We start from the raw sequence: 18,535 nt of genomic DNA, 5'->3' as shown, positions 1-18,535 counted from the left end.
TGCTCAACCTGTGTTGACTGCCCTATTGGTTAACACCACATGTTTAAAAATGTTTCAGGTAGGGACACCAGAGGACTGAGCCCCACAGCTCCTCTCTGCCCCTTAAGTGTGACCCGGGACAAGCCCCAGCCCTTCTCCAGCTTTCTGGTTCCTTGCATAGAAAAGGAAAGGACTTGGCTGGATTCTCCAGCTCCGAGGTCCCTGCTAGTCTGTGTTGTGTTTCTAGAGGATTGCGTATCTATAGCTACTGACTGCTCTCTCTTTCTCTCTCTCTCTCTTTCTCTCTCTCTCTCTCCTTCTCTCTCTCTCTCACCTGCCACCCCCATCTTAGAATGCACTGCTCCCCGCAGGCCTGAGGCAGAAGGATCAGACCACCAAGGCGCCCACAGGCCCCTTTAAAAGAGAGGAGCTTTTGGATCACTTGGAAAAGCAAGCAAAGGAATTTAAAGACCGAGAAGACCTGGTTCCCTACACAGGGGAGAAACGAGGTACTAAACTGCACGGCTCTCATGAGCTTGCCTTCCTGAGGCATCACAGAGGGCCGCTTGTGTGTCTCACCCTGTGTTGGGCCAAATGTACTTGGGCCTCTCCTGTGTCCTGCCTGCCTGAACAGGAAACAATCCCTACCCCCAAAGCATCCTCTGTGGTGTGTATTCAATCAGTTGGGGATAGTTTGAGATAAAAGACTCACCCAGACAACCAGAATGTCTCCCTAAATCCTCTGTAATTAGGGTGCATTGGTTATTTTTCATTAAAGCCTAGATACGTTTGAGGGAAGAAGCAAGCCATTGCTAATGGCATCAGAGTATGAGACCTAAACAAGGACTATTCTGGAAATGAGGAACAACTCCCTCTGCTCTCTCCAAAGTCTCTTTTTCTGGCACTGGTAACATCTTTTCTTCATCTCTTCTCCTGAGACCCTCTGCTCCTGCCAAAAACAAGCCATCTACAAGTCTCCATAGAATCATGAACACTCTCATGACAATCCACCCTTGGTCCTCCCTTCCCTTTAGACCTTCTTCTTGCTTGACACGCTCTCTACTCTCTGCCCAGTTATCTGCAGACTCTGTGGAACAGAAGGGTGATGAATAGGGTAGACCAGAAGTCTGAGTTCTGGTCTTCAAATTTACAGACCTTTTATTTCTATTAGAACTTTATACCTGTCCCCAAGCCCTGAGTACTCTTCCCTGCCACCCAGCTCTATGCCCTCATGGGTGTGTCTCCCTGTCTAGTAAGAGATGCAATGATTAGAAACAGCCTATAGCCCAAGTTCTACTACTTACTAGGTGTGAGAGCTCAGTGAATTACTTCTATTTCCTCTTCTGGCAAACAGGGATGAGAATAACATTCCCAGGCTCCTGAGACTGTTAGGAGGACTGAGAGACATATAGACCCACCCTGGCACACAGCAAATATCATGGAAGCATCGGCTATGACTGCCCTGCCCATCACGTTCCATCTGCACTGACCTCTCTTTCGGGAACATTGCCCCTGTCTCCTTTGACAAAGTGAACCACCACTCTCTGCCCCCCTCTTGGGTATTTTCCAAGAAGGTTAAGTCCCTCACATGAGAACCACGGAGTCACCATCCTCAGGGGAAGGCCCTGTAGCAGGGGGCTAATAAACCACAGGTCTTAAATATTTACTGAATGTTCATTTACACACTGCCTCCGTCATGTTCACAGCTGAGCTACAGCCCCAGCTCTTAGGCATTTTCTTTTCCTTGTATGTTTCTCTCTTTGTTTAGAATCTGACATCACCATAGAGTTTCTCATACATTTTCTCCCTAGTGATTTTATTGTGTGCTTTGCTTGCAGAGGTAAGTGACATTTGCTATGAAAAGACAACAAAGTAATTTTTTCCATGGAAAATAAGCACTGATCCCACATCAGGGTGGGTTTCTCTAGACAGTCTACCCATTCTCTTTTCTTTTCCCAGTCTGTTTCTGTGGACTGGCTGATCACCTACGAGTGAAGCCAAGCGCTCTCTCTCTCTCTCTCTCTCTCTCTCTCTCTCTCTCTGTGTGTGTGTGTGTGTGTGTGTGTGTGTGTGCACGCACGCGCGTGCGCGCACATGAATGCACACACAGGTATGGCTGGCTGACTAGCTTCTTTCACTTAACATGTTTTCAGAGTCAGTCATATTCCACAGTTGTTGAGCCATTCATCCACAGACATTTTGGTTGTTTTCCATCTTTGGTCTGCTAAAATTAAATATTTCTGTGGAAGTACAGTGAACATTTCTATTTGAAGGTGTTGCTGTTGTTTCTGGTTCAGGGGATGGGACCTAGAGCCTTGTGTATGCTAGGCAAGTGCTCTACACTGAGCCACATCCCTCCCACCCCCTACCCAGCTCCAGGACCAGAGGCAGAGTGTCTCACTAAATTATTTGGGCTGTCTTTGAACTCTCCTGTTATGTAGCCTAGGCAGGCTTTGACCTTGCAATCATCCTGCCTCAGCCCCCTGAAGAGCTCAGATTATACACTTGCACTACCAGGTCTTACTCAATCAAGTATTTGTTTAAAAACTTGTTTTCAATTCTTTGGAGCATATACCTAAGGGATTGATGAGCACAGTGATAACTCTTAAATCTTGGAAGAACTCCAAACTTCTTTAACAACTGTACTGATTTTTTTTTTTGGCTAGTTTTCTTTTTTTTTTTTTTTTTTTTTTTTTTTTTTTTTTTTTTTTTTTTTTTGCATTCCCAGCAGTAATACATAAGAGGTCCAGTTTTCCTCATTTTTTTTCCAACATTGATTTGCCATATTCCCTCTATAGCAGCATCCTCATGGCTGTAAAGTGGTGACCAGTTAAGCATCTTCACATATATTTGTTGGCTATGAACATATCCTCTTTGATACAATGTCTGCTCAAGTAATTTGCCCATTTTTAAGTTGGGCCATTTGGCTTTTTTTTTTTGACAATTGTAAAAGTTATTTCTGTATTCTTAAATTTTATCACATTTATTTATTTGTGTGATCCTATGCGTGCTTGCACCTGTATGTGTACATACACCACAGTGTGCATGTCTATGTGGGTCAGAAGACAGCTTGCAGGCACCTGTGTGTGTACATGCACCACAGTGTGCATGTCTATGTGGGTCAGAAGACAGCTTGCAGACACCTGTATGTGTACATACACCATAGTGTGCATGTCTATGTGGGTCAGAAGACAGCTTGCAGAAATCAGTTCTCTCCTTCTACCGTGTGAGTTCTGTGGATTGAACGCAGGTTGTCAGCCTGGTGACAAGGACTCTTACCAGCTGAGCCATGTCCCCAGCCCTGGCTCTCTATTTTTGATACTAGACTCTTATCAGATATATGATTCATGAACGTTTTACCCACTCCAGAAATCGTCTTTGTGCTTTCTTTGATCACATCCTTTGAGACCTAAAACTTGCAATTTTGAGTGAAGTCCAAGATGGTCTCTTTCGTTGCTTGTGGTTATAACAGGATTCCATTGCTAATTCTGATCATGCTGTTGTTTCCTTTAAAAGTGTCTTGGTTTTAGTTCTGATAGTTAGGTCACTGATCCATTTGGGTTCCGCTTTTGCCTCTGCTGTGAGGTAGGGCCTGACTCCATTCAGGCGACTCTGTCTAGTGGCCCAGCTCTTGTTGACCAGACATGGTGCCTTGTTGACAACAGTTTGTATGTATGTTTGGCTTTTTTTCTGGGCCCTCAATTCTGTTGTGGTGTTTGTTGTGCTCACCCTTTTACACATACATCATTAGCTTTGTGGTTATGCTTTGAAATCAGCAAGCATGAGGCTCCTCATTGTGCTGTCTTAGGGGATTGTTTTGGTTATTTGTATGCCTTGGCTTTTTCATATAAATCGGAAGATTAGCTTTTCTGTTTCTGTGAGAAAGACTTCTGGGGATTTTGATGGGGATTATGTTGAAACTGTAGGTTGCTTTGGGTAGTATTGCTAGCTTAATATCACAAAATTTTCTAATCCATGAAACCAGATATTTTTTCAGTTATTTCTACTTTCTTTAATTTCTTTTATAATGCATCATTGTTTTCAGTGTACACGTATTTAAACTTTCTTCCCGAGTGTTGTTTTCTTTGGTTGTTATTGTGAATTGCCTTCCTGATTGCCTTTGCATATTCCTGTTGCTGCTCTAGGAACACCACTGATCTCATCCTGGGCATCAAATGTTGTTATTGTGAACTGCCTTCCTGATTGCCTTTGCATATTCCTGTTGCTGCTCTAGGAACACCACTGATCTCATCCTCGGCATCAAATGTTGCCAAATCAAGTTCTAACAGTTGCTTGTTTGTTTGTTTTTCGTTTTGGGTAGGATTTTTTGTTTGGTTGATTAATTAGTTTTTGTGTGTGTGTTTTGGAATGTAGAAGTTTAGACTTTTCTCCATATAAGAGTATGTTATTTGTAAACAGCAGCATCTTCTTCTGTTTGAGGTCCACCGTCGTGTTTCTCCGTCGTGGCCATTGGCTCTAACTAGAACTTCTAATGCAGTGTTGATTGGCAGTGATGGAGCTGGGCATCCTTGTGTAGTGCTTGACCTTGGGGGCTAGTTTCCCTACTTCTGTGAGGCCCCTGATCAGAGACAGCTATCGCCGGACTCCCTTCTGGTTGCCCATCCCCCAAACAGCACACACATGCATAATCGTAGACTACTTGAACTGAATACCACAGAGTAGTTAATTTATAAAGAGAAGAAAGTTATTTCTCAAAGTTCTAAAAGCCGAGAAGCTCAAAAGCTGGCAGCAGAGGCGGCGGGTGGTGGAGGGTGGTGTCCTTGTTGCGTGCCTATGTGGTGTGGAGGGCCTCACTCAGGGAGACTGCAAGCAGGGCCGCTCAGGTCTGTTTTCTTTTCCTTATAAAATCACTAATGCCATCCCAGGAGCCCAACCTCGTGACTTCAACTAATCCTAATTGCCTCCCCCAAAGCTCTGCCTCCACATACCCTTAACATATGAATCTGGGGACTAGGTTCCCAGCACACAAGCTTGGAGGGACACATGCAGACCACGTGCAGTTTCTCAGAAATGAAATCTTTTCGTGACGGTTTTCAAACTTGATTTTTCACAGAAAAATTTTCTAGGGCATATTCCTTCTTAATGATCTGCATGATCTTTAAAAACAGAAAAGAATTCTTTGATGTTGAATTGTGTGTTTGTGAATAGGAATATGAGCGTGAATGCAGGCAGGCATCCACTGGAGCCAGAAGAGGGTGTCGGATTCCCTGGAGATGGAGTTACAGGCAGTTTTGACTTGTGGGATGTGGGTGCTGAGAACGAACTCAGGTCCTCTTCAAGGGCGGGAGGCACTTGACCACTGAGCCATCACTCTGTCCCCTCCATATCTTCTGTAATAACGTCTGCAATCCCCCAGTACAGACTTTTTCCACAATCTCTACCCAGGGACACAGTGGCCACTCTCCTAGTTGCCTTATTCCTCCCTCGCCCACTTATGAGCATGACACTGAGAATATAAGGTCCCCGCCATGGGGTGGGGGGGTGGGGGGGTGGCGACAGTGGCGGTGTCACCGCACACCTTTAATTCCAGCACCTGGAAGGCAGAGCCAGGCAGATCTCTGTGAGTTCGAGGCCAGCCTGGTCTACAGAGCAAGATCCAGGACAGGCGCCAGAACTACACAGAGAAACCCTGTCTCAAAACAAAAACAAAAGCAAAAAAGAATAAAAGGTCCGATGGCGCTAGGATGCATTCGGTTCCCTTTTCTCCTTTAACCATCTGCGAGCGCTTTGTCTATTTCGTTGAAGAATGTTTACCGGTCTTCTCTCATATCGGAACCTTTTGTGAAGGGGTCTCAGGCCCCACTGTAGCCACGCACCCTGACGGGCACCCTGTGTGCTTACAGGAAAGATCTGGGTCCCGAAGCAGAAGCCAATGGATCCCGTGCTGGAGAGTGTGACACTGGAGCCAGAGCTGGAGGAAGCCTTAGCCAACGCCTCGGATGCAGAACTGTGTGACATTGCAGGTAAGAGACATCCCGGGGGCTCCTGCCTGTCTTCCCGGAAGCTTCCCATGCAGACAGCCTTGTCTGCTTCATTTGAACATGAGCACCGTCTCTATTTCTAACGAGGAATATATTGATAAGATTAAAAAATATATACATTACCGAAAACCAAAATGAAGAAAATAAAGCTAAAACCATTCAAACACACCTGTCCCAGAACCACCTGTTGTTGCCATGAGACCACTCCCCAGGGGAATGGGACTGTAGTCCAGGGAGGGCCAGGATGAGCCCTGCCTCGCCATTCCCACCAGATTCTGCCCACGCCACTTCATAAAAGGCTTGGAGCAAAGACCACGGTGCGTCGAGAGCATTCCCTCATACCTCTTATGTGTCCCACCCTCTCCACCCTCACGGGTGCTTCTCTACCATCTTCACAAACAATAAACTCCAGAAGGTAGTCGGCTAATGCAAACCCTCTGCTGCCCAGTCTCTCCTTACCACTGTTGAGTCCCTGCTCTAGGCACCTTGTGCCAAGTCTCTCTGGGGTTCACTGCAGGCTGCACCCGGCGCCCCACCTGCCTCTGCCACACTGGGCCCTGGCTCAGCCAGTGGGTGGTGTCGGGGAAGTACTGCAGACCAGTAACGTAGGAGAGGAGAGGGATGGTGGAAATGAGCGGGCCGTGAGCGTGGCAGGGGGAGAAGCTGGTCCCAGAGATCAAGTGGGTTCTGTGTCTTAACAAAGTAGGAGGGCAGTGAGGGAAATCCTGAGTTCAGTCTGGGGCCTGTGGCATCTGAGTTATCCATGGGCCACCCAGATGGGAACAGCTGTGCATGGTGGCCTAGCGGTCTGCAGGAGGTTTCGTTTGGACATGCTCAGAGGTGCCAGGCTTAAGGAGGAACACGTGGCAGGTGAAGCCTGGGTTCAGGAGTGGAGTACGGCAAGCCTAGTGGGGGCCCAGCGGCCAGACACAGGTGAGCAAAGGAGCGAAGGACTGAGCGAAGACAGACAGACAGACTGACTGTAAGAGAGCCAAGAAGTCAGAATGGGGCTTCGGGCTGCCAGAGACAGTGGAGCTGAGGCCAAGCCCAGACAGGGCTGCATCTGCCTCTGCTTCATCCAGTCTGCCAGCCTCCCGGGATGCTATTTGTGACTCTTGGTGGCACTGAGACAGGAGGAGGGGGCTGCAGATGGCCTTCCTCTGTTAGCTAGCAGGGCTGTGGGGCAGTGATTTAAATTGTGTAGTAGGTGGTGGCCCTGGAAGCCAGGTTGCAGGGACCTGAGGAGAGATGGGGCAGAGCAGGCAGATGGCCTTTTTCCAGACAGCTCTTTCCTCACGGAGGAAACGGCGGTCAAAGACAAAAGCGGCAGGGCCCAGAGAATGGTGTTCAGTCTAAGCAGCACCGAGGGGCCCACTGGTCCCAGCAGGAGCCCAGACACGTAGCTCAGGAGCCAGGTTTGCTTCACCACGGGACTCAGTGGGTTATGTAAGACGCCAATGGAGCCATCCCAGATCCTTCAGTGTGCCCATAGTTTTCAGCCACCCCTCTTCCCCCACAGGTTCCCTGACTTCTGGTTAATCTGTGCAACAGAGAGGGTGGATACCTTGCGCTGCGTGCCTCTGTTTACTCCCCAGGAGCTGTTTTTATCTGGGGCCTGCTCCTCTGAGGGGCCATGCTCCTCTGCATGACATCACTGCCCTCATTAGGGCACGTGGGGATTTTTAAATGACCGCTGTCAGAGCAGGCTCCTGCCGCTGCTGCCTGAGCCACAGCAGAGCAGCCCTGGGAGCTGAGTGTCTGGGCCTGCTCTTGAAAACATTTCCCTTGTTGTTGTTGGCACACTGTGATGATCTGCCTAAGATCCCGAGCCCCTGTGATGTCCGGAATGGGACGGGAGGCTGTGTTTGCATCCCAGTGCTGACTGAGTGTCCTTGGGTGCCTGTCATTGTTTGATTTCAGTCATCACAAGGTAGCAGTGCCTTTGGGGAAGGAGGCATGGAACATTTGCTAAGTGATGAGCGTGTTCCACGTGCCCTGTAAGTAGCTCTCCATACAGCACTGTATTTATTGACCGTGACAAATCCTATGAAGTAAATCCTATGATTGTTCCCATTCACACCACCTCACCAGCTGTTCCAAGTGCTGGGTCAGAATCAAGGAGCTAAGATGATGCCAGGCTTTGTGACTGTGGGTAAGAAGCAGAGCCAGGCTGTTGGAAGCAAGCTGTCTTGGATGACCAGAGGTGTTGGTGTGGCAGGCCCACCAGAAAGTGGCAGTTTGGCCTGAGAGGCCAGTTGGAAGCAGAGAGAGAGAGAGAGAGAGAGAGAGAGAGAGAGAGAGAGAGAGAGAGAGAGAGAGGAGAGAGGAGAGAGAGATGAGGGGTCTGCAGGCTGCCTCTGGTCTACATGCACATCTCCCCACAGGAGGTTTCTATGAGCCAAGCCTTCACTAGGTCTCTCACAGATGGCACCGGTCACCCAGAGCTTTCCTGCCTACTGTGTACCAGGCTGTGGACTTGGTTCTGAGGAAAAGATCCTCAGGAAACATCTCTGTCCGCCCTCATGGAGCTGGCATTATACAGGCAAATGAGACGTGATCAGTAAGAGTGTCACACTGGGTGTGACAAGGACAAGAAGTGCGAGAGGGCACTTGGATTAAACGGTGGGGTCAGGGACATAAAGGGAGACATGGACACTGAGCCAAAAGTCAGACAATTGGGGGTGATCTAGACAGAGTGGGGTAGGGGAGAGGAAGGGCCAGGGTGGGACACTCAGGCACAGCGAGAGCTCCCACCCAGGCCCAGGAAGGGCTTATGAAGCAGCTTCAATATCTGGAAATGTCAGGAGCTTGTAGGAGACCACAGAAAGTATGATGCACTGATGCACCCAGAAAGGTGCATTGTTGACAATCCGTGTGCTTACTCATTGAGTTGACATACATTGTAGAACACCTGCCCTTTGATAAGATGAATGAGATCCATTATTTGTCCTTGGGGGCCCAAGAGGTACATGGGAGGACAGGCCAGAAGTATGTAGGTTTCAGTCTCAAACATGTCCCCACAGGGAGCTAGAAAGAGCTCATGGGACTCTGCCAGTGCAAAGGTCTTGGCCTGTGGCCTGAGACTTTAGCTTAGAGGCCACTAAGCTAAAGATTATCAGTGCCTCCTACACTTACTTGGGAATTTGGTCCTAGCTGGGTTTTAGAAACCCTTGCAGTAGGGCAGGAATGAGGAAAGGATTTGGGTGGGAAGACCCCTCCCCAGGGGGAATTGGCCAGCCCTGGCTAGACTGTCCCCTGGTCATTAGTGGCTTCCATGTCTTTAAGCACCCATCTTCCTCTCATGCTGAGACTGTTGGAGGATGTGGCTTTTCTAGGAACAGTTCCCCAGCACCAAGTCCCGAGCCAGATTCTGCACCTGCACCTAGGATGTGAGAACACACCTTGCAGCCCTCCACCCAGGACCACTCAAGCCTGAGGCAGCTGGAGAAGCCAGGGATGTATGCTGTGATCACACTGCATCCTGAGTGGAATTACAAATGGAAGGAGCCCTGCCAAGGCAGAGAGAGGAAACAGAACTCAGTGTTCTTTTTCAGAGTTCAAAAATAGTCCTTTTTGAGTTTTAAGGAAGATCTAGACTTAAAAAAAAAAAAAAAAAAAAAAACAGAAAGGAAAAAAGAAAGAAAAGAAATCAAGTTCCTGGTGCTAAAATCAGCCTGGACAAGATCAACAAAGAGAGAAGCCATGCAAGATGTCAGGGCAGGGCTTGCTTTGCATGTTCACTCCTGGTGACACATGAATACAGAAAGAAGCCAGGGAGAAAGCCACAACTGTGTGCCTAGGGCCAGTGGCCCAGGCTGGTGGTGGCCGTTTAGTTTAAACTACACTCTCTCCCTCCTTCCTTCCTCCCTCCCTCCCTCCCTCCCTCCCTCCCTCCCTCCCTCCCTTCCTTCCTTCCTTCCTTCCTTCCTTCCAGGAACCCCAGTTTCCTCTGAGCTGCCAAACAGCATCTTCCTTCTTCAGCCTCTATCTGCACATACCACCTCTCCGAATATGTCGTTAGTCCTAGAATTCTCCAGTTGAGGGGCTGTTTTAGACTGTAGAACTCTAAGTGGCCCAGTAGACACATGCCTCATGGAGCATCTCTGCCGAGTCACATGACAGACCATGTCCTGTTAGTGTGGAGAGGGGCATTTGACAGCACCAGCAGGGACGCTTGTTCCAGAGCACTGAGAAGGCTAGAACCGTGAGCACTGCCGAATGGCTGCTGAGTCCCCTGGGAAGGTAGGAATTCGGCATTTAAGCACGTGCAGTTGCAGCTGTGAAATCCAGGGCGTCCAGGGAGGAAATGACCTCTACAAGGTCACTCAGAAAAGGAGTAACAACCCAGGACTCTTCCCCTCACACTCCTCTGTATCCCTCTCTAACCCATCACAAGATGCTGGAGTTCAAGGACCAAATATGTTTTCCATTTTTATTTTTATTTACTTATTTCCTTACCTCTCTGTATGCTCTGAACTGAACCACGCATAAAAAAAAGAAAGAAAAAAAAAGTAGTATATTTCATCTGATCCCAACCTTGGCGAACCTGAGAACTCTGCTGTGGGGGGGCTGGAGCACCTCTCTGGAAGATGAGTCAATGTGCTGTGACTCACCTGCTGCTGACTCAGCCCCCGCTCCCTCAGCCCACAGGGACACAGTCTAAATTAAAACCTCGAGAGCTGGAAAGGCAGCAGCTGTCTCTCTTCCCAGCCCTCCTCAGTGATGAGCCCAAGAGCCGGCAAGGCTAATTTTAGTAAAGACTCCTAGGGGTGAGAAACAGAAGGGACGTTGAGAGCATCTCTTCTGTGGTTCTCAGTTCCCATTTAGGGCACCAAAATCACCTCAAGGAACCAAGCATAGTTGTGCACTCCTGTGATCCCAACACCTGAGAGGCTGAGGCAGGAGGATCATGAGTTCAAAGCCAGCCTAAGTTATATAACAAGGTCCTATCAAAAAGGAAAAAGAAAAAGGCATCCAAAGAAATTGCACCCCTCAGTCCAGGAAGGAGCTGGACACTGATACTGTTTTTCAGCCCCCAGATGGTCTGCATATGCAGCCAGGGTTGACATCACCCCTGGCTGGACACAGGAGGCTGAAGCCCAGAGAGAGGAGTGACTTGCACGGGGTGACACCGAGGACATGGTCAGAACCAGAACTTCATCTGAGTCTTCTTTAAGACTTGCCATGTTCTCTGTCTGCCTAGAGAACATATCTACTGAAATGGCTTAGATAGAAATTTAAAAAGTCACCAAATATTTGCCATATGCCTACTATCTTCTAGAAGAAATGGGAGAGTGGTGATATTCCTCCATGACCTGTGGAAGCCCACAGCCCAGCAGAGAAAACACACAGGTGCCCTGGAACCACCTTTGTTCTGACGAACACTGTGGTGTAGGAAGGATACCAGGCACTGAGAGAGAGGGAAGATCTCAGAAGCCTCCCTGGAGGAGGAAGAGTTGTACCCCTGGTAGAGCAGGCTTGTAATGTCAGCTATTTAGAAGGACGAGACAGGAAGATCAAAATTCAAAGTCAGCCTTGGCTACAGAATGAGTCCAAGGCCAGCCTGAGCAATGTAGTAAAAAGCAATACAACGTAAAATGAGGGCTGGGAATACATCTCAGTGGCAGAGCACTTACCCAGCATGGTACAGGGTCCGGGGTCCAATTTCCACACCTGGAGGAAGGCCCACAACTTTTGAATAATTTATCTCAAATATTGAATGGGGCATATCTATGCTAAGGGATTATCATGGACCCAAAGATCTTTTCTGGCCCAGAGCATGTGCTACTCAGGGAGAGGGAAGTGCACTCCTTGAAAGAGATCCTTGCTAGAAAGATTCATTCTGCTGGGGCATGTAGTGTGGGGTGTGCCTGTGGGATCTCAAGGAGACCGGGAAATCTGTGACCAGACGTCTGAGAATCACATGAATGAAAGCCAGGATGAAAATAACCCACAGTTTTACATGTATGTACTTCTTAGCATTTCCATGAGCAAAACTCCCAGCACGTGGAAGATGGGTCCCCAGGAGGCATCTCTGTCTTTAAGAGCAGAGTCATGGACCTCCCTTTGTCCCTGCAGCTATCCTGGGCATGCACACGCTCATGAGCAACCAGCAATATTACCAGGCCTTGGGCAGCAGCTCCATTGTGAACAAGGAAGGACTCAACAGTGAGTATACAGCCCTGCTTGGCTGCCATCCCCTCCCTTGCTGGGCCCTGGGACTGGCTCACAGAGGGGACCTTGAAAGAGAGGCGCCTCCCCCTGCATCTTGGAGCCTGTGCTCCCAGGTACTCTGGCTCGTTGCAGATTTTATGTAGGCAAATCTCTTCATCGTCTCCTTTGAGTCTGCTGGGATTTTATGTCTCATTTATAAAGCCTTCTTCATCTCCATGTCAGGTTTTCTTCTAAAGGTTTTAGAGATTTGCTTCTTATATTCAGTGTCTTAATCCTCCCAGGGTGTGTGTGTGTGTGTGTGTGTGTGTGTGTGTGTGTGTGTGTGTGTGTGTGTGTGTGCATGTGTGTACTTGTGGAAGCCAGATGCCAGTGTCGTCCTTAGTTGTTCTCCACCTTGTCTTGAGACAGTCTCTCAGTGAACCTAGAGCTCCCGTATTTGACTAGACTGGCTGGCTAGTGAACTCCTGGGATCCCCTGTCTTCCCCTCCCCAGTGCTAGAATTACAGGCACAGGCCACTGCACCCGGATTTCTTTTTCTTTTCTAACATGGATTCTGGGGATGGAACTTAGGTCCCCATGCTTGTGAAATGAGGACTCTACTGATCAAGCCTCCTACTTAAAATGTTTAATAGATACCTATTTTTTCACACAACATTCTTTGAACAGTGTGTTCTTTACCACTCTATGGGGCTCTCTCTTTCTCTTCAGTTTCCACTACCCTCTTCTGTCCCATGAGACCCTTTGGCCTTTCCTGGGCCCATATCACATTGTCTCAATTATTTAACTGCGTTATTCCAAACTAACATTTTGGGCCCAAAGAGAAATGAGGGTGCCAAAAGAATAAGCATCCTTCCTTTTGGAAGAGAACTACAGCTCTTTCCAGCCCAGGCCTCATCTTACCCTCCTGGGAGCCCACTGAGATACCGAGCATGGCGGTAATACCATCCCCCCTGGACAGACAAGGCTTGAGAGTCAGAGGGTTTAGGTAATTCACCAGATCTTGGAAGAACTCAAAAGCAGAATCCAGAGACAGCCCAAACCTCTTGGCTTCCTCCCTGACTTCTTCTGACATATCCCAGCCCCTGGTCCCCCCTGTAATGTGCTGCCTCCCTTATACCTCGAATTCAACCCATGCTTCCTCTCAGGGAGTCCTTATGTTGGAAGAAAGTGACCCCTATGTTCCTGTGAGCCAACTCCTTTTTATCCATCACTCTAGGTGTGATTAAACCCACACAGTACAAGCCTGTGCCTGATGAAGAACCAAATTCAACAGATGTAGAGGAAACGCTGGAGCGGATAAAGAACAATGACCCAGAACTTGAAGAGGTTAATCTCAACAATATCCGGGTAATGTCCTGCTATTTCAACTCATGTGTACTGGGGTAGGGTTTTCAGTTGTGGTGGAAATATCTTGACAGACATATGGATGCTAGCAGTCCAGGCTACACAGATCAGCAGGGCCCTATCTGGACCTGGGTATTTCTGGATCAGAAACAGAGACAAGCCTTGACATATGGGAACACTTAAGGGGTTGGGGGCAGTGTCAACAAGTGAATCCCACAGTCCTGGTTTCTTTCAGAGGACAATTCCAGGCTCAGAAGTCTACTACAGGCCAGTCCAGCTTTGATCTGGACACCTGCCATGTTGTTCAAAAACACAGAGATTTTCTGTGATAAAACTGTGAGTCAGAGTCACACGATGAGTCAGCACGGGACCTCAAGGCTGGCAAAGCCCTGTGCTTCCAAGACTTGTGAGGTCACAAACCCCAGGTGGGCACTAACCCTGAGGCATTACCATTCCCTCTGGATCATGTTCATATTCAGTCTCATTTTACAGCCAGAGAAGATGTTGGTACAAGTGCCCCAAGAAATACCCAAGCTGTGTGCCCTGGCTCTGTGGCCACTTCCCTCTATGGCCACCGGGGCGGGGTACAGGAGGGATATGGAAGCAGGCTCAGCTGCCTGCCCTGAGGCCCCAGATTAGCTTTGAGAGGGTGGGGGTAAGAATGGAAGCCAGCCCCTTCCTCCTGCTCCCCTTTCTTTTCAGCCTTCTCCTCAGTGGTTGCCAGTCCCAAGCATAATCTGATTGGAAACCTGTACCCAGTTTTCTCCTCCACCTGGCTCCTTGTTCCGCTCCCACGGGAGCTTAGGTGACACTTTGAAATGAGAGCTCTGGAAAAGCATAGCCAGCTCCCTCTTGATGCCTCCCTTGTCTGCCATGTGAGAGATGCTAACACAGTCCAGACTTGTCTGACCTGGGCAGTGGATAGTGCCTCAGCCAGGCATGAGTGGTGGGACTTTGCTGGGAGGCCTCAGCGAAGGGCTTGGATACCTCCAGGCCTCAGTTTCCCTTCTATACCAGAAGGCAGTTGGACATAGATCAGGTTTTCACCTGAAGAGATTAAAAAGCATACACCAATGCCCAGGCCTCACCCTCTGAGGTTCTGTGTGTGATGGTCTGGGGCTGGCATGCTCATCAGCATAGTGAACTGTCCTCAGGACCCACAGACGTGCAGCCAGTGCTGAGACCCTTCGGGACAGACATCTCAGAGAGCAGTCAGTGCATCTCCCCAGTCTGTCTTTCAGAACAGACCCAAAGAGAGGAAGAGAGTCCCCCAATGCCACACAGCAAGTCAGACACCCTGCCAGCCACCGGGTGGAAGCCAGGGTCCAGCCCTGCGCTCCTCCCAGTCCTGAGCCTTTTGCAGATATTCCTCCCAGCTTTGAGCATTGAATACTACCTCTTCCCCAGCCTCCCCGTGTGTGGAGGAGAGCTGTGGGTCCTATCTGCAACTTTCAGGGGTGATTTTATCAGTCCATGTACTGGGAATCCTCTGAGCCTCAGCCGGCTGGCTCACAGCCCCCTTCTGAGTCTTGCTAGGACTCCACAGGGAGCCAGGCTGCATTTGGGAGAAAGCTACTGCCCTCTCATCCCTGCAAGTCACCTGGCCCTATGGTCCCATGTAGGGCTGCTGTTCACTCTTCTGTCTTTTTCCCTGCAGAATATCCCCATACCCACCCTCAAGGCGTATGCGGAAGCCCTGAAAGAGAACTCCCATGTGAAGAAGTTCAGCATCGTGGGGACCCGTAGCAATGACCCTGTGGCGTTTGTATGTTCTGACCTCTCCGCTTTGCTTTGTAGTCACTGGGCACTCAGGTCTGGTCCCACTGATGAAGAGTCCTATTGTGGCATGGCAAGGGGACTCAGCTAGGAGCCAGGAAGGGATATAGATGGGACAGCCCTTACACAATGCCGAGTTCTCATCCCAGCTAATCCTTGCGGCCACCCTGCTCTCAGAAGGGTGGGTCTCCAGGGAGAATAGGCAACTGGCTTTGTCCAAAGTCATACAAAAAGAGAAAAGGAGACCTGGGATCAAACAAAGTCACATTGACGCCTCTTTCTCCACTCAGCACCTCACGCTCAAAGCTCCTCCCCTTCTTGGGGCTCAGCTTCTCCAGCTCCCAAGTCACCGTCTTCATCGGTGAATCCCAGTGACCAATTTTACTTTTACTGGTATCTCTAAAAATACTGCCAGTCAGCCAGGTATGGCGAGGTACACACCTGTAATAGCAACATTCAGGAGGTGGAGGCAGGAGGATCAGAAGTTTGAGACTAGCCTCGGTTCCATAAGGCTCTGTCTCAAAAACAAACATGAAAAAAAAAAAAAACATGTTTACTCAAAGCAAATTGTACTTACAAAGTAACCGTTAATTCTTTTTTAAAAATATTCCATGCAAACTTCTTGACAGTCTATGCATAATACTGAATTAGACTCTGGGAATCTGCCTGTAATCACCCACATTCATGATCACACGCATCTGTTTGGGCTTGAAGGCAGCCCAGTGGTACAGCACAGTGCAGCTGCTCTACCGTGGGACCTGGGGGAGATACAAGAATTAGCTTCCCCAGGAGGGGAGGGAGTGGAGTAGCAATCAGTTCTCTTCCCGGTTGTAAAATAGGTGAGACTGTTGCCCTCAGTACTTTTGAAACAACTGAGTGAGCTCACAGTGTGCCCCCCCCCCCCCCCCCCCGCAGAGGCAGCTCACAGACTGCCAGCGTGGGAACTTCTAGATCAGTGACCTCTGTCTGTCCTCAGTGGATCCCGAGTCCGTCTGACAGACATAGCTGGCAAAACCCCCGTGTACGACTTGCTCATGGGTCAGAAACCAGGCTCGGCTATGCTGGCACTCAGCTCCATGCCACGGATGGTTTGGGGGCATGGACTCCGTGCCAGGCCGACAGCTGGTGGCAGGCCCTTCCTACCTGCATACCTATTACCAAGTGCTGAAATGCTTCTGGCCTTTCGCTGGGCCAGGTGCCAGAGCCCTGCCAGTCCCCCCACGGCCTGCCTGGCACCATCATCTACCCTCTCCTGTGATCCAGCACACAGGACCTGACACACAGAATGACAGGGCTCCAGGGCCTGCTCAGTTACCAGCACGTGCAGCCCATGGCCTGGTACAAAACTGTCCACTGGTTGTTAAACAGGATTGGTGGTTAGGTCAGGCCAGGCTTTTCCTGGGAGAGGGTGTTGCAGGTGAGGCTCAGGGAGGCTACCCTACACAGATCAGGGGACAGCCATTGGTCATAGGGAAGCTGACACACCACCCCTGGCCATGCTGGGCTGAGGGAGTCAAAGAAGGAGATGTGGTTTTAGCATGAAGGCTCCCCGGGAGCTGGGCCTCTGGCAGGGTTCAGCAAGTTGGGAGAGCACAATACGGCAGCCATTCCTGGCATGCTTCTGACTCGCTGGCACACTGGTCATGGTGTCCCAGGTCTCTCAGCTGCTGGTATCTTCTTTCCCCATGACACATCGTTTCCACCAGCTGCTAATTACCTCATTTCCTTCAGAGGCTCCGATTGTCATCTACACCCCCTGGCTAGATCCCTCTCAAACGTGCTGAGGGCCATCTGAGCCCTGTTCTACAAGCCAGCCCTCTGCTCTCTGGGGCTCCGAGGAAGACCATGTGACATTTCCACAGGGCCAGAGAGGAGACAAGCTAAGAATCCACAGGGAGATGGAGATTTCCAGGGGGCCCTGGTGATCAGTGCTTGATGGCCTACTGTGAGCTGGGCACTGTGTGGTTAAAAACAGATATTAAGTTGCTCTTTCAGCCCAGGAAGGGTAGATTGTCTGGTGGTAGAGGCATACCAACAAAACACATGAGAACACTCGGGAGACAGCTCAGTCAGTAAAATGCTTGCCTTACAAGCGTGAGAGCCTGAGCACCATGTTGAAAGCTGGGCATGGTGGCTCCCTTGTAGTCTCAGTGCTAGAAACGTGGACACAGGACAATCTCTGAGGCTCCTTGACCAGCCAATGTAGACTAATTGGTGAGCTCCAAGCCAACAAGAGAGCACTCTCTCAAAGGAGGTACATGGTATTTATGAAGATGACATCGGATATTGTCTTCTGACCTCCACATGCACACACATGGGTATGAATGCATACACATGCCTGCACATATATGAACACGCACACACACCTGCACATACATGAACTTGCGCACACAGACATGCATGTGCACACACAAAACAATAACAAATAGGGATTTGAGGAATGTAGGTTTCATGAAGGAGATGTGGATAAGTTCTGTGAGGTCGCAAGGAGCAGGCCCTGGGTAGCTGGGATGAACAAGACTCTGCCAAGTGAAACAGAACGTTCTAAGTGGTCCAGTGAAGTAGAGAAAGGCTAAAGGGTGGTGGGGGAGGGGAGGGCACTGAGCATGTACAGGAAACCCAGAGAGCCAAGGCTGCGCAGGGAAGGAAGAGCAGACCCAGAGGTTCTGGGTGCCGATGAGCGTTCTCCAGGAAGGGGTGTTCAGGGGGCCATGGCAGGTTGAGGGAGAGCAGAGACAGCAGTGTGCTTAGAAAGGTAGCTCCAGAGACTGCCTGGACCAGGCCCCTTGTCTGTGGACCGGTTCCAACCTTGCCCAAGGTAACACACCGGTCCTGCTCTTCTCCTAAAGGCTCTTGCCGAAATGCTGAAGGTGAACAAGGTGTTGAAGACGCTGAATGTGGAATCCAACTTCATTTCTGGAGCTGGGATCCTGCGTCTGGTGGAAGCTCTCCCACACAACACTTCCCTGGTGGAACTGAAAATCGATAACCAGGTGAGTCGGGCAGGGCTCCTCTCACACCCTTCCCCACACAGGGCAGTTGGTATCTGCCCACATGCTGCTGGCAGAGAGGAGGACACTGGTAATAGGTGCGCCAGAGTCCCCTGTGAGCCCCTCCAGGTGCCGCTGTCCAGACCCCCGCCACACTGCCATCCTTCTTCCCAGCATGTGCTCTGCCAGCTTCTTCGTGTGCCCATGAGGGGTGGGGGCTCCTCCTCAGCGCTAGCCTTGTCCTTTGGGTTTAGAATGTCCTTCCTTAGA

At 49.6% G+C, this 18,535-nt stretch overlaps 1 protein-coding gene across 2 annotated transcripts in view; it reads left to right on the top strand.

The window, feature by feature from the left end:
• Positions 1-18,535, top strand: part of Tmod1 (tropomodulin 1) — a 74,918-nt gene that overhangs the window by 36,984 nt on the left and 19,399 nt on the right. The window contains exons 3-8 of one of the 2 annotated variants that reach the window (XM_052716331.1): positions 332-488; positions 5,844-5,963; positions 12,060-12,149; positions 13,372-13,502; positions 15,157-15,264; positions 18,125-18,268. In XM_052716331.1, coding sequence (XP_052572291.1) covers positions 332-488; positions 5,844-5,963; positions 12,060-12,149; positions 13,372-13,502; positions 15,157-15,264; positions 18,125-18,268 — 750 coding nt within the window. The remainder of the gene's footprint in view (positions 1-331; positions 489-5,843; positions 5,964-12,059; positions 12,150-13,371; positions 13,503-15,156; positions 15,265-18,124; positions 18,269-18,535) is intronic. The other variant, XM_052716332.1, reaches the window with a different exon arrangement.

This window comes from Peromyscus californicus, unplaced genomic scaffold, assembly GCF_007827085.1.
Source record: "Peromyscus californicus insignis strain IS unplaced genomic scaffold, ASM782708v3 Scaffold_5__1_contigs__length_169319896, whole genome shotgun sequence".
Classification (NCBI taxonomy): Eukaryota; Metazoa; Chordata; class Mammalia; order Rodentia; family Cricetidae; genus Peromyscus; species Peromyscus californicus.
The sequence above is the reverse complement of the archived record's forward strand: the minus strand, read 5'-3'. Positions and strand labels throughout refer to the sequence as shown.